This window comes from Eucyclogobius newberryi, unplaced genomic scaffold (genome assembly GCF_026437365.1).
Source record: "Eucyclogobius newberryi isolate DKJ021-1_F unplaced genomic scaffold, fEucNew1.0.hap1 SCAF_11, whole genome shotgun sequence".
Taxonomy (NCBI): Eukaryota; Metazoa; Chordata; class Actinopteri; order Gobiiformes; family Gobiidae; genus Eucyclogobius; species Eucyclogobius newberryi.
In genome coordinates this window covers 22,606,071-22,619,192 of record NW_027315735.1, presented here as the reverse complement: position 1 = coordinate 22,619,192, position 13,122 = coordinate 22,606,071, and the positions used below count along the sequence as shown (strand labels likewise).

Sequence of the window (13,122 nt, the reverse complement as noted above, 5' to 3'; positions counted from 1 at the left end):
CGCGGCTCCTGAAACTGATGGGCTATTTGGCCGCGTCGGGTTAGACCGCGTCGGGTTAGAGTCAGGGTTAGGGTTAGGGTTAGGGTTAGTGTTAAGGTTAGGGTAAGGGTAAAGGTTAGGGTTAGGGTAAGCCATGAGGCTATTTGACCGCGCCGCGGCTCACGACAGTGCAACCTCGAGAGTAATGAGGTCATCTTTTTACAGGAGGAAATGTGGGCGGAGACAGTGTAGCCTCTTCAATAAAGAGTTCGCGCACAAGTCACACCTCAAACACTCTGCAGCGGACACAACCTGAGCATACAATCTGAGGTACATTTTAAAATGTTATGCTTAACTTTCATGCTATGTGATTTAATACTCTAAACACACTTAATCAAAGTATAATACCAAAGTGTTAGTGTGAGTCCATAGTCTGTGGTTACTGGTCCCTTTCAGTTTGTATTGTGAGCTCATTAGTTAGTTGCCTGGCTACAGCAACACTTCTTAAATTCCCCTGTGAGCAGCTCTGTAAATTATTTATGTCAACAGGCCACATTTTTATATTGCCAACAGGCTCTTCTTCTCACCATCATTGTTGGTTGACACTTTCAGGCACAATGGCAAAGCGCGTTGCTGTCATCCTCTCTGGCTGTGGTGTCTATGATGGCACAGAGATCCATGAGGCCTCTGCGGTCCTCGTCCACCTGAGCAGAGCCGGAGCCAAGGTAAACCACAATGAGAAAATAATCTGTTACAATAATAATAATAAATATAGCCACAAGCGGCAATGATCGGCCCTTGCCACGCCGCCGCCACGCCGCAAGAGGAGGGGGCGCTGACGCGCCCCAATTGTCCTTTTATTACGCCTACTGCTGAATCTGTGACGCTGTCACATCTTCTCCCCTTTGTTTTACCATCAAAAAGCAATTTTATTTTGAATTCTTGGCAAAATGTGCGGCTTTGCCGCACAGACACCGTGACTCTTAGAATAAAAATGTGGATAACTTTTGATGGTCCACCCCTGAAGATGAGTCTCACCAAATTTCAGGTTAATAGGGCTAAGACGCCCTAAGAGGAGTTCATGAAAGTCTAAAGTGTAACCATGTTCTGGCGATTTCCCCATTGGAATAACATGGGAGGTTTTGGTCATCGCTAGGGCAAAACCATAACAATTATGACATGGGTCTCATTGACCTTTTTGATGGGGATGCCAAAATTGAGTTGTGTGTCAAATTTCATATAATTTCGCAAAACTAAACATTTAACCTCCATATGAAATCTGTAGGGGGCGCTGTTGCGCCAAATTAATTTACTTCACTTCAAGCAGGTTTAGGGCAAAGAGTTTAACAGCTGATTCTAATTTGACGCAATTCGGACTTTATCTGCGCAAACGGCAGAAATGTTAAATTTGGGAGATTTCTGAAATTCTAGCTACAGTTTGCGGCTTCGCCGCACAGAGACCGTGAGAGGTATCAATGTAATTTGGATAACTTTTGATGTCCCACTCCTCAGTAGCATTTTCACCAAATTTCAGCTTTTTAGGGCCAACGCCCTGGGAGGAGTTCGTAAAAGTACGACGTTTGGAAAAACTCCAGAGTCATGCTTAGCCATTTTTGAAGCAATATGGCCGACATTTGGTTGGGCGGACGGCGTTGTCGTAATAATATTTTTTACTTCTCTTGTCACCATCTACCTCTGCGCCAAATTTCATGATTCTACGATCAGATTTTTTTGGGGTCATTTCCTATCACTCAATGCATTTTTGGTACATTTGGGGGCGCCAATTTTTTTTATTTGAGAAAAGGGAAATAGCCAGAATGTAGAGAGGCACGATTTTTAGAGGTGTGAACATTTTTGTGACTTTTCGTCAATGTTCACTGGGTGAAAAATAGGGGGGTTGGTCCCGAGAAGAAGAAGAAGAAGAAGAAGAAGAAGAAGAAGAAGAAGAAGAAGAAGAAGAAGAAGAAGAAGAAGAAGAAGAAGAAGAAGAAGAAGAAGAAGAAGAAGAAGAAGAAGAAGAATATTCCGATGCGAAAACAATGTTTCCCATTTTTCAAATATCATAAACTATACATTTTCGGAAAGCGCTCGCGCTTTCCTACCTCATGGTGTGGGTCCCTGGTCACTGACGGGTACTTTCGTTAATTTTGAGTGGGCTCTGCCCACTTTGTGTTTTTGGCCCTCTAAACAGTAATAATGTTCAATTTTTGCATTACATGCTTATATGCACGGAACATGCAAGAGATGGGGAACGTATTCGTGAGCTACTTAGCGCAAATGAGTGCTTTATATGGGGATGACGACCGCCAATGTAAAGTGTACGTTTAGTGCGCACTTTTGCACGGGCTTCGCCCGTTTACAACGGTAATGTTCCATTTTCCTACTACTAATTAGTATGCACGGGGCGTGCATGAGTGGAGGAGTGCGTTAATGAGTGTTTGGAAGTGGGCGAGCGCTTCGCACTCGATTTTGTGCGCACTACGTGCGCACTTTCGCAGCCGTGCTTCGCACGGCCTTACGGGACTAATAGGCCTCTCGCCAGCTTGTGGCGCTCGGGCCTAATAATAAAGCCTATTGTGTTAATGATATATTATATATTGTTTTTGTTCAGGTGCAGATGTTTGCTCCGAATGTGGATCAGATGCATGTTGTGAACCACTGCGTTGGAAAACCCACAGAAGAGAAGAGAAATGTCCTGCAGGAGAGCGCCCGCATCGCTAGAGGAGAGGTCACCGATTTAGCCAAGTTGGACGCCTCCACTTTTGATGCTGCTATTTTCCCAGGTTATTCTTGCACTGCACAGTATCTTACTTCAACAACATATTTTTGAGATGTGGAAATATTGAATATTGTTTCCTTTTTGCTATAGTTGAATCAGTTCCTCTTGTGCATCAATAATGTTAAAGTTTGTCACACATTTGGGGCGTGTTAACATTATCCTTGTGTTTTCTGTCAGGTGGTTTTGGTGTAGCTAAGAACCTGAGTGACTGGGCGACGAAGAATAAAGCCTGCACCATCCATCCCGAGGTGGAGAAGCTTGTTAAGGCTTTTCACAAAGCGGGGAAACCTCTGGGAATGTGCTGTATCGCTCCCATTCTTGCCGTCAAACTCCTGCCTGCGTGTGAGGTGACTGTGGGCCAAGACAAAGAGTGCGAGAAGTACAAGAAGGTCTTCGTAATTATGTTTTGTGTGTGTTTTATTTAAAATACTAAACAATTTGCGTCCTATAGGTGGCCTTATGCACAAACCGCTGGTGCCGTGAAGGACTTGGGATGCAAACATGTGAACAAAGAGGTTGAAGAGGCCCATGTGGATGTTAAAAATAAACTTGTCACAACCTGTGCCTTTATGTGCAATGCTCCCATCCACAAGGTGTTTGATGGAGTGGGTGTCCTGGTCCAAGAGACTCTCAAATTAGCTTGAGCAGAATGTATCTAGAAAAGCTAACTGTTAACCGCTAACTGTTTTTTGTGGTTCCGAAATCCTAAATAAAACTTACACCTATTATGTTTGTATTCACTTGCGTTCATAAGCATTAATCAGCGGATGGTAATAATTATAATGATTCAATAGGTATCAAAATCAGGACATAAACAAGTAAGGGCAAATAAGAAATGACCAAAGCAGTAACATTATGAAAGAAAATGTAATAAAACAAGTGAGTGTTACCAAAAGCCAATTTAGCTCTTGGCCTAGTTCTTTTGAGAAGTACAGTACATTTTGTGATAGTAACTGGTACAAGATTTCATGACATCCACACTACAGAAGTTTGTATTCTGTTGATTCTTAAAAATCACATTAGCAACGCTCAATTTGCAGTTTTTTTTTTTTTTCAGACTTTGAAACACAAGCCAAAAGATGATTTATAACAAAGAAAGCTGCATTATTAAATAAAAAAATAATAATGTTATTTTTATTAAACACTTTGTATTTAAATATTCTTAATCCAGAAGTGTTTACTTAAAAATGTGATAAACAAATCTCAATGTTCTACAAAAATAATAGTTTGACTATTCGACTAATTGAAAAATGAATCAGTGATCATCGATTTGCACCCCCACAGACGTGGGTTCTGAACCCCCTTGTCAGATTTCCTTTGTACGAAGTTAAAAAAAAATCTTTATACTGTAGTTTCTCCAAAGTGTAAAAGAAATAATCTCAGGTATTCTCAGGTATTAAACAATATTTTATTCATCCACTTTTATAAAAATGTACAAGACAAGTATACGAGACAGTATGAGCATTAAATTCAAATTCTTTGAAAAATAAAATAAAACATGCTTTAAAAGCAACTCATAAACTATATTAACAAACTAATATAGATAAAATACCTTTCAGAAATGATAACAGGATTGGATTAGAGAAATTATGGAAGAGCTCTTTCCCACCATCCAACACAGCCGCACAGAACTTCCTGAGCCCATGTAAATGAGTTCACTGTATATATAAATGTGTACCGGAGCAGAAGTTATCCTCACTTGGATGGGGAAGGCACAGGTGGGGACGTGTTGGGGACGTGTTGGGGACGTGTTGGGGACGTGTTGGGGACGTGTTGGGGTCACTGTCATGCACAAGAAGTCCATCATGAACCTGAAAATAGAACATTTGTGTTTATATAACTCCTTCTGTACTACAGCCACACAGACAGAACAGGGCCTCCATCAATGCCCCAATACCTGCAAGTACAACAATATTAGTAAAAAATAACAATAAACACACTTGTAATGAAGAGGCGTTTGGGTCTATTTCTTATCCTGATGCCAAGCCACATAAGGCAGCTCTTCTTTGGCGCTGTCAGGTTTGAGAGTTGGATACGTGATGAAACGTGAGTCCAGCAGGTTTTGACCACGTACTCCACTCTCGGGTGTCATACTTCAGGTGGACATTATGGAGGCTGTCGCTTATGTACTCAAAACCTAAAGTGAACAAATACTGTAGTTCATTATACACTCACTAAACAGTTTTGCCACAATAGTATTGCAGGTGTCGCCATTAAAATGTCTTATACATGTCTTAAATAAGTGTACGTATGTTAAATGTAGCACTGATGCAAGCAAACACGCAAAACATGTAAAATAATGTAGTATTTTCAAAACTAGTAAAAAGGAATTATGTCTCAATAACACATACACAAATCTTCTAACTTCTGAAACCAAAATAAAAGTATTTGTTCATCATACATTTTGTTAATACGTTTCAGTAGAATAGAAAAGTATGTTGCATCAAAACCTTTAACAAAGTATTTCCCAACTTAAATGTAACTCACTATATTCATTTTGCACTTACCAAACTGGTCCTGGTGTTGAGAGAAGCCCTCACTCAGGACGGGCAGAGCGGAGAGGAAGCCCTGCTGGTTTTACAGCTCAACTTTAAGAAAGTTACATTTAGTGAGACATTTAAATAAATCATTTGGTAGAAGTGTGTTTTCAAAGCAGTGGAAGAAAAACACAATATTGGGAATGGAAAATTGTAACCAAAATATGTTTACCAAGCAAATCTTATCTCCATATGTTTTTAGAACAGATAATGTTTCTTTGGAAAGTACAGGTGTAGTTGGTCCCATTATGTTAGGGTTAGGGTTATGCACACCTTGTTGGTTGGGTGTGGTGTAAATGCGAATGGTTAAACAGTAATCTGAAACGCTTTTGTCAGGGTCTAACCTTTCCTTTGTTTTATACAGTAAAATTAGAAGTTTGCATCATGTAACTTTAAATGAGCACGTCATTGTATTGTACATTTTGTTGCACTGGGCAGTGGGTTAGTTGAATAGATGTTGCTACATATAGAAACTGACAACGTTTCAGTTTTCACACTAAAATCATTCGCTGTGGAGGTGGCACGTGGCATGATGGCGGTTCGTGATTCAACGATAAATTATAAAGGTTCCGGGTTTGATTACCTGAGGTGTGAGGCACACGTGCCAGACGTGCCAGGCCTGCCAGGCATGAGTTTGGTTTCCAGCTTTGACAATTAGCTGCATATCCTCCCGTCTGTCATCCCCATTTCACACAATAACTGCATGCTTTGGTTTCACAAAAAATAACAAAAGGTCCAATCTGGGGCCAAGCCACCTCACAATATGAGATTAGAACATTGATGTGACCCGGAAGAAAAAGATTGATTATCGTGTTGTGCCAGAGGCTTTACTGGCCGACGACAAAAGGTTTGGTCAAGTGGAAGAGTAAAATCTGTGCTTTCATGGAAAACAAAACCAAACAGATCTAGAAAACAAATGTATACCGGTAAATGTTTTGCACCAAGTTGTAAAAGAGAATCCTATGGCTTAGAGAAACTGGACTTTTATAGGTATTTACAAATAAGAAGTTACTACAAGAAATTAAACAAAGCAGCAATGATTAGAACCCTCTGACTGACATTTTGATTAACGCATATAGGTAAATCAAGGGGAATAATATTTAAATTATACAAATTAATTAATAATCCAAACAGCCACTCTAAATACATAAAACATGTATGGGAAAGAGGGTTTGTTTATTCTCTGTCTTGGCAACACACAATTGTGATGCATGACCATTCATAAAATCAGTGCCAAACACTTTAGGGCAGTGTTTCTCAAACTATGGTGCACAAGCTGCTACTTCAGAGGAGTCTGTGATCTGAATTTCTTGCTTAGTTGAAATCATATTTTATCCACATGTTTGTTAGTTCTTGGTAAAAACAAATGTAGCAGTGCTGCCTGGTGGTCTAGTGGTTAAGACGGCCGCACACATGCCAGGTTCACACTAAGATGTCCTGTCTAATAAAGCCTGTGGGCAAAAAATAATCCTTAAGATAAACAAATAATTATACTAAAAAAGAACAAATGTAGCAATTATGATGTCATTTTTACACCCCTTTTTAGCACTAATTTAGACCTGTAACAGTCCTAATATAGACCTGGTTTAGATCTGTTGAGACAGAGACCAAATCTCTTTTTTTTTCTGTGGTACTTTGTGGGAAATATTTGGGAACCACTGTTTTAGAGGAATTTTATACTACAGTATTGTTAGAGATTAGTGTACATTAGTGTTACTAAATTACAAGGAGTCTAGCATGTTTCTAAAAACTTGTTATTTGGTCTGAGTCAGTGAGCACAGTTAAAAAGTATGGGGCAGGCAAGCAGTCACACCCCTTGTTCTTATAAAGTGACTAATTTCCTTAATTTAGTTAATGTAAAATTGGATTTACAACATAATTAACCAGGAAGTTACAACATAGCTTTCCTTCTTGTGTCCAGTGAAATTGCACATTCAAAAAAATCTTGCTTAAAGCATTTTATTAATTAATAAATTAACATTAAAAATAAATCAATAAAAATAAAAATATATATTAAAACGACATGGATCAGGGTCTAGGATATTATAACAATAATCATCAATTAAGTAAAACATTATCACAATTACACTATGTTATTAAATGTTTTGTTGTTTGCAATTTATTTGCTAAAAAAAAGCAATTATTGACAAAGGTCCAAGTGACACTAGACACAAAAATCTACAACGTTCTTTTCTATATAGATATAAAAATGCAGAAAAGAAATACAAAAGTAAATTAAATATTACTAACAAATTAATATAATTTCTCGTCAAGGATGTCAGTAGAAATATCATATCACGATTTTCAAGAGCCTATTTAATCACAATTGATTGAACTAAATCCACTGCAACTCCGGAGATTCACTTCACTGTGATTGGTTAAATCCACCTGTCACTCACCCAAAACATGGTGAGGCTTGACAAATAGGAAGATTTGGCGTGGAAAGGGCAGCTAGAGCTACATTAAACAGGAAAGTAATTAAACGCAATGTTACAAGGATCAGATCACAATTAGATTTTGATCACCATCGCCAAGTCCTGTCAGTTTTGTGGTCTAGCCTGGTGTTTGGGGCAGAACACGTGATGCTGTTTCTGGTGGGGCTGGTCTTCATGGTGAGTCCTCTTGTCTCCCTCTACTGGTCGTTTTTCATTATTACAACGATGGATCAGCACTGGGTGTGTGAGGGAGGGCTGCGTTTTCTTCAGCAGCCGCTGCAGCATCTGTTTGTCTGAGCGCTCACGTCTGAAGTCATCCTCATACACTTTGAGCTGTACAAATGTCAAAAGAAATTGAAATGGTGGTTGACATGTACACTGTACAGTAAAGATGGGACTGAACGGTCAGAATAGTTAATTACCAACCTGCTCTTGTAGTAGCGCCACCTGCTGGCGCATCTCCTCCCGCTTCTTTCTCAGTCTGCGGTTTTCCTGCAGCGTGTGTTTATGGCTCTTATTCTCCATTTGGAATTCTGCTTCATAAATCTGGGTCTGCTGACAGAGGACATCAATATGGCAGTCAGCCAAATCATACTATGTGATCTCTTTCTTTTCTTCTCCGCTGCAAATCCCACTACCTCTAGTCTCCACTTGGTGGTGCAATATATATTGTAATGTAAGACTGCAGACAAGCGTTTAGCAGGTCTCTCCCTGGCAACAGCAGCACATCACCAAGGTAATGGATGTTTTAGAAAGTCTGTGCTAAAAGTGTATCCCACCTGACAATGCATTGCCTGCAGCTGCTCCTTCAGGTCCTGCACCTCCTGTTGTGGGTCTCCCTGTGCAGACGAGCAGTGGCCCAGGCCCCCCAGCTCTGCCCGTGGGCTGGGAGCAGCTGGAATAAACGAGTGTGGAGAGATTGGGGAACGTTTGGGACCTTCGGGAGGGTTACCACTGGTGCTTGATGACAGTATCATAAAGTTACCCTGTTGTACAAATACAGCACGTGTCAAGTCTGTACTGACAACATGTTGAGTGTTTACAGTGAGCAGAATACTTGTTTCGATGAGCCAGTCTGCTCTGAGGGGGGCAGTCTTCTCTCCACATGCCTGAGATACTCCTGCAACTCCTGGTTTTTCTTACACTCCAACATCAATGCCTGCTCATAGCCTTTTATACTCTGTAAATGGTCAAAACATAAACTTGTTTATTTGTGTATTACAGCAAAAATAAGGTCGCTCCGCCACTTTTAACAGAGGGACTTGTACCTGCTGGTGGTCTCCTTTGAGCAGCAGTTTGTTGTTAAGTGTTTTGATGGCTGAGTTCTCCAGTTCCAGAGCCTCAACTCTTTGCTGTAGACTGAGCGTGGCACTGCGGTACACCTGGTCCCATTCCTCATTCACTTTCATCAACTGAAATACGTAGAGTACATCACCATCATTATCTCCATTATGTATCTATATCTCTGTCATTATCAATGAGGTGAACTCGGGACAAAATTATGAAAAAATTGTAATTTCACCATCTTTTTCACAGTTTAACAGGAGTGTTCACACACCGCCCACAGTCACTGTAGGGTGTAAGGTAATTGCCATATCAGCAGATAACGTAAACATGCACAAAACTGGAGGTGAGGACGTACGTCTTTATTGATGCGTCGCAGGTCTGTGTTTTTGTTGAGCAGCAGCAGTTTTTCCTGGTCTGTGGAGGTGACTGTCATACTGTCAGTGATCAGAGTGACCTGCTCCTCTGCAGAGAGCAGCCTGTCAGCCGCAGGACTCGCCCTCTGTGACCTGCACCGCAAAAGTGACATAAATAAAGTCATAATCAACATCCAGAGTTTCCATTAATACGCAAACACAAAGACTGTCAGAGTACTTTTGAACACCCACTCGCTTAAAGTGCACTTACTGAGAATCAAACTAGAGCTATTATTCACACCGACGCTCACACATGCAGCCAAAGTCACATTATGCACTCAAAGCTACAACTCTGACTTAAATTAATTTCCCAACATTAACCTTTATCTAAAAATAGCTGTGGAGTTTAGTATGTCTCTCATGCACAGATAATCGCACATATAATCTGTAACAAGCCTCCCTCTTTTGCATGTCAAACGTGTCTATTAGTGGATCATTTGCATATTAATATCTTCCGGTAACAATGGCATGTTGATTCCCGGAAAATTTAGCATGAAATAGAAGAGGAAATATTTGCTGAGATTAATTACTCCGAGCGGCTCTTGTTCCCGCAGGCCCTGGTGTGGGGTCTTGTCTAAATGGAATGGCAGACAGCGAGGCGGTGGCGTCGTAAAGCCCTGGAGGGAGGAATGGGCTTGTGGAGAGGGAGATGAAACTGACGATGTATCGCCCATGGACCTCTTTGAACGCTCACGTATATATACTGCACGGCTGATTGGACACTACACTGAGCTACAGCACAGTCTGACATCGCCTCTCTCATCCCCCGTGAGCATCTCCGACTGGGACTTCTGTCAGATTGTGTTACATGATAAAGGGATTACCATTAGTCTTGCTTCATTAACAAATAGTTGATTATTGCCAGGCTGTTGATTTTCCACATTTATTGTGAAATTCTAACCCATGTGGTGATTATGACGCGTTGCAGTGAGTAGGCCCCGTCCATCTGCTCAGCCGAGGAAAAGGATATAGACTGTACTCTCGGTAAAAGCAGCAGGAATCAATAAAAAAAAAAAAAAAACACTTTGGGCACATGAGTGTTTTAAGAAGTGTTGTAAGAAGGTTAAAAGCTCTGAAAAGTTGATTTTGCATGATATGAGACATTTAAATAACCATAACCATAACCATAGCCATTTTTTATTTAAAGGGGCCCTTTCTGGTGGATGACTCAAAACCTTATTCTTCATGTTATCGTTTTGCCTTGAATGTTCATCAAAATGGCTTAAAACGTCATGGAGACAAGGAGGTGTCACCACCAAACCAAGTATTGTTTTGGCGTTGAAAACACCTGTAACTAAAAAAAGGACAGATACATTTATGCCATATTGTGGGACATTTGTGGCAAAGTGGGTGAAAACATACATAGTGTACCAATAACAGCTGCATGTGCTGTGCGGATGGATATCAAAAATAGATTCTCATGCACAAATACAATTATTATTTTTTTTAAATACATTTTAATGTTTTTCTGTGTATATAATACATTTTAGATTTTGAATTTAGAGCTGGGACAGAGAAAAAGGCTCTAAAGGCCAAGGTAAAATTCTTTCTAGCATTATTTTCAATACATTTTAATACAAAACTCATTGGTATTGGTATCGCAATTTTGCCATAGACTTGGCATCGGATTGAATAACAAATGATTGGTATCGCTCATTACCAGTGTAGTCCACAGAAATGTATTTATATAGTCTTCAAGAGTTAAACAGTGTAAAATAAAAGGGACAGAATAGAAAGAATCCTACATATGCTGTAGCTCTACATCAAAAGAGTTTAATAGTTAAGCAGTCGTAAATGAAACCTGAAATTCAAACTTGATTTTTGCAGCCAACATAAACCGACACATCCGTATCCAGCCCTCGCCTTGGCAGCTCGGTGGTATGTATTCAGTTGTGCGGTTGGGATCACACCCGACTCCACGCTTCCTTGATCCTCGGCCTCCTCTGACAGACAGCAGTCGTGTGTGACCCAGTTTCACTAAGTTTGTCTATGACATGTTTTTTGGAAGGACACTAGAACATCGCAGCTTTCCGCTAACATTATGGTAATCCACTGTCATGTGGTAAAACGATGATAATACTGTTTTTTTAGCTAGTGGCAACAAGGCAATTGGGAATTTGAAAGCTGTTTTCCCACTCGGTTGACTGAAATGGGAAGTGAGAGGTGTTGCAATTTCAACTGACGTAAGAGAAATACATTCAGAGGAGACACTGACTTTCATGCAGCCTTTTTAACCTGAATTTCTACTGGACATGTTAATTGTGTAATTAAATATAACGTAAACTTCACTTTTAAGTAGGGACACAGACAAAAAACAAAAGTTAGTACTGTGTTTACTCAAGTTTTAAAGGTTCTTCCGGTGGGCAGGCGGTGGTATGAGTTGTAGCAGAGATAATAAACGCTAAACTGAGTGTGATAAGATACAGTGGTGAACAAAATAGTGCCAGGATCACTACAAATAGTAACAAAAGTTACTGTATAACGAGGAATATAAAATGTTAGTTGTAATGATGGTGATTTAAGTTAGTGTTTAAGAAAGAAAGATAGATAGACAAGATGGATAATAATTAAAAACGTTACATGTATATTGAGTGATTACAGTTTTAAAATTTGCTCATAGGGAAACTATTTTAAAGTAACAATTTAAACAAAAGTATACAGCCTGAGTAATGAGACTTTGGGTGACATCATCAATCCACTTATCCACTCTTAACTAAATCAAACTGAAGTCATTGCTCTGTTTTAACCATATTGATCGTCACTTAAATCCAGTTTTGGCTATTCCTTTACAATTGATTTCTTCCATGTAATATTAAACATCCCCGCTCAGTAACTCAGAAGCATACATCATATTCATAGTGCATCTAACGGGCTACTTACCACAGTTCCTCGGACATCTTGGCTCCATCCAGCTGTACTCCTGCTGCCGACAATGATAATGACGATGAAGACGCCAAGGACAGAACATTTCCCTCCATGTTCACTCCGGCCCCCCAAACAAGCCCTCGGTCTGATCTGCAAGGCAAAGCAGATTAGCAGTCATATGCTTGATACGTAGCAAAAGAGGAAGCAGAAGAAGCACATGATAAGTGGTTACAGTTTAAAGTCTGTATAAATAGCAACATATTTGTTCTCGGTAGCAACAATTTGTTTTGACATCACCGCAGGGACAATTTGGGAAACTCCACAGAGGAAGGAAGGTGTGTGTGTTTGCATACCGTTAAAATCTTATCTGAATTTCAATGAATAAAAAAAAGCCTTGAGGCAGAGAGCTTGTGAATAGATATGCATAATGTCTGCATGATGTTTTATTATGGGCAGACATAATTGATTATAATGCATGCATTTATTCATGACAAATAATGATAGGGTCAGGCTGATTGCGCTCACTTGCCTGGTTCATTAGTGGGAGCAAGAAAAGCAGACACCAACAGGTTAATTAGAAAATCACATAGTCTTCCAAGGAACAAATTAAAGGATATGTGTCAATTATGTTCTTCTACCATTTCCTCTCCTGCTTTTAGTTAACTATACCGGTACTTGGGAAATATATGTTTAAAGCGTTTGAGGCAGAGGCAGTGTGTGATTAAGATAAGAACTGCCTGAGGGTTGGTGATTGGAGCTCAGGTGAAAATGCACAGACTTTCACAGATGAAAGATTGGTCACGCTTTTAGTTAAGAGATTAAATCAG

General features: G+C 39.9%; 3 protein-coding genes across 4 annotated transcripts; 1 reads left to right on the top strand and 2 right to left on the bottom strand.

Annotated features, from left to right (window-relative positions):
- Positions 1-273: 273 nt before the first annotated feature.
- On the top strand, positions 274-3,425 carry LOC140347130 (glutamine amidotransferase-like class 1 domain-containing protein 3, mitochondrial). Its single transcript, XM_072433470.1, has 5 exons — positions 274-309; positions 592-704; positions 2,591-2,762; positions 2,936-3,137; positions 3,210-3,425. Exons 2-5 carry the CDS (start codon positions 597-599, stop codon positions 3,400-3,402), a joined length of 675 nt encoding a protein of 224 aa, XP_072289571.1. The 5' UTR covers positions 274-309; positions 592-596; the 3' UTR covers positions 3,403-3,425.
- Positions 3,426-4,064: 639 nt separating this feature from the next.
- On the bottom strand, positions 4,065-5,959 carry LOC140345637 (uncharacterized). Its single transcript, XM_072432270.1, is given in 7 exon segments — positions 4,065-4,073; positions 4,458-4,514; positions 4,516-4,569; positions 4,725-4,845; positions 4,847-4,895; positions 5,266-5,329; positions 5,879-5,959. Coding segments are annotated over 7 exon segments (435 nt in total).
- Positions 5,960-7,579: 1,620 nt separating this feature from the next.
- Positions 7,580-12,485, bottom strand: LOC140353745 (uncharacterized). Of its 2 annotated transcripts, none has more exons than XM_072438458.1 (7): positions 12,311-12,485; positions 9,373-9,523; positions 8,999-9,142; positions 8,788-8,910; positions 8,510-8,716; positions 8,157-8,285; positions 7,580-8,063 (listed from the first exon to the last, which is right to left on the bottom strand). In XM_072438458.1, the coding sequence occupies exons 1-7, from the start codon at positions 12,406-12,408 to the stop codon at positions 7,836-7,838; spliced, it is 1,080 nt and encodes a 359-aa protein (XP_072294559.1). In that variant the 5' UTR covers positions 12,409-12,485; the 3' UTR covers positions 7,580-7,835. The 2 variants fall into 2 exon arrangements, with proteins under 2 accessions (XP_072294559.1, XP_072294567.1); XM_072438466.1 differs by having other exon boundaries at positions 7,586-8,063; positions 8,157-8,282; positions 12,311-12,479.
- Between the last annotated feature and the right edge of the window lie 637 nt (positions 12,486-13,122).

What these genes read in the sequence shown, in the direction of transcription:
- LOC140347130 (XM_072433470.1), top strand. Translation starts at nt 597, where the DNA reads ATGGCAAAGCGCGTTGCTGTCATCCTCTCTGGCTGTGGTGTCTATGAT. An exon ending in TGATGCTGCTATTTTCCCAG is followed by an intron (nt 2,763 to 2,935) that starts GTTATTCTTGCA and finishes GTTTTCTGTCAG; the next exon opens with GTGGTTTTGGTGTAGCTAAG. An exon ending in CAAGACAAAGAGTGCGAGAA is followed by an intron (nt 3,138 to 3,209) that starts GTACAAGAAGGT and finishes TGCGTCCTATAG; the next exon opens with GTGGCCTTATGCACAAACCG.
- LOC140353745 (XM_072438458.1), bottom strand. Translation starts at nt 12,408, where the DNA reads ATGGAGGGAAATGTTCTGTCCTTGGCGTCTTCATCGTCATTATCATTG. An exon ending in TGCGACGCATCAATAAAGAC is followed by an intron (nt 9,143 to 9,372) that starts GTACGTCCTCAC and finishes TACGTATTTCAG; the next exon opens with TTGATGAAAGTGAATGAGGA. An exon ending in TGCAGGCAATGCATTGTCAG is followed by an intron (nt 8,286 to 8,509) that starts GTGGGATACACT and finishes GTCCTCTGTCAG; the next exon opens with CAGACCCAGATTTATGAAGC.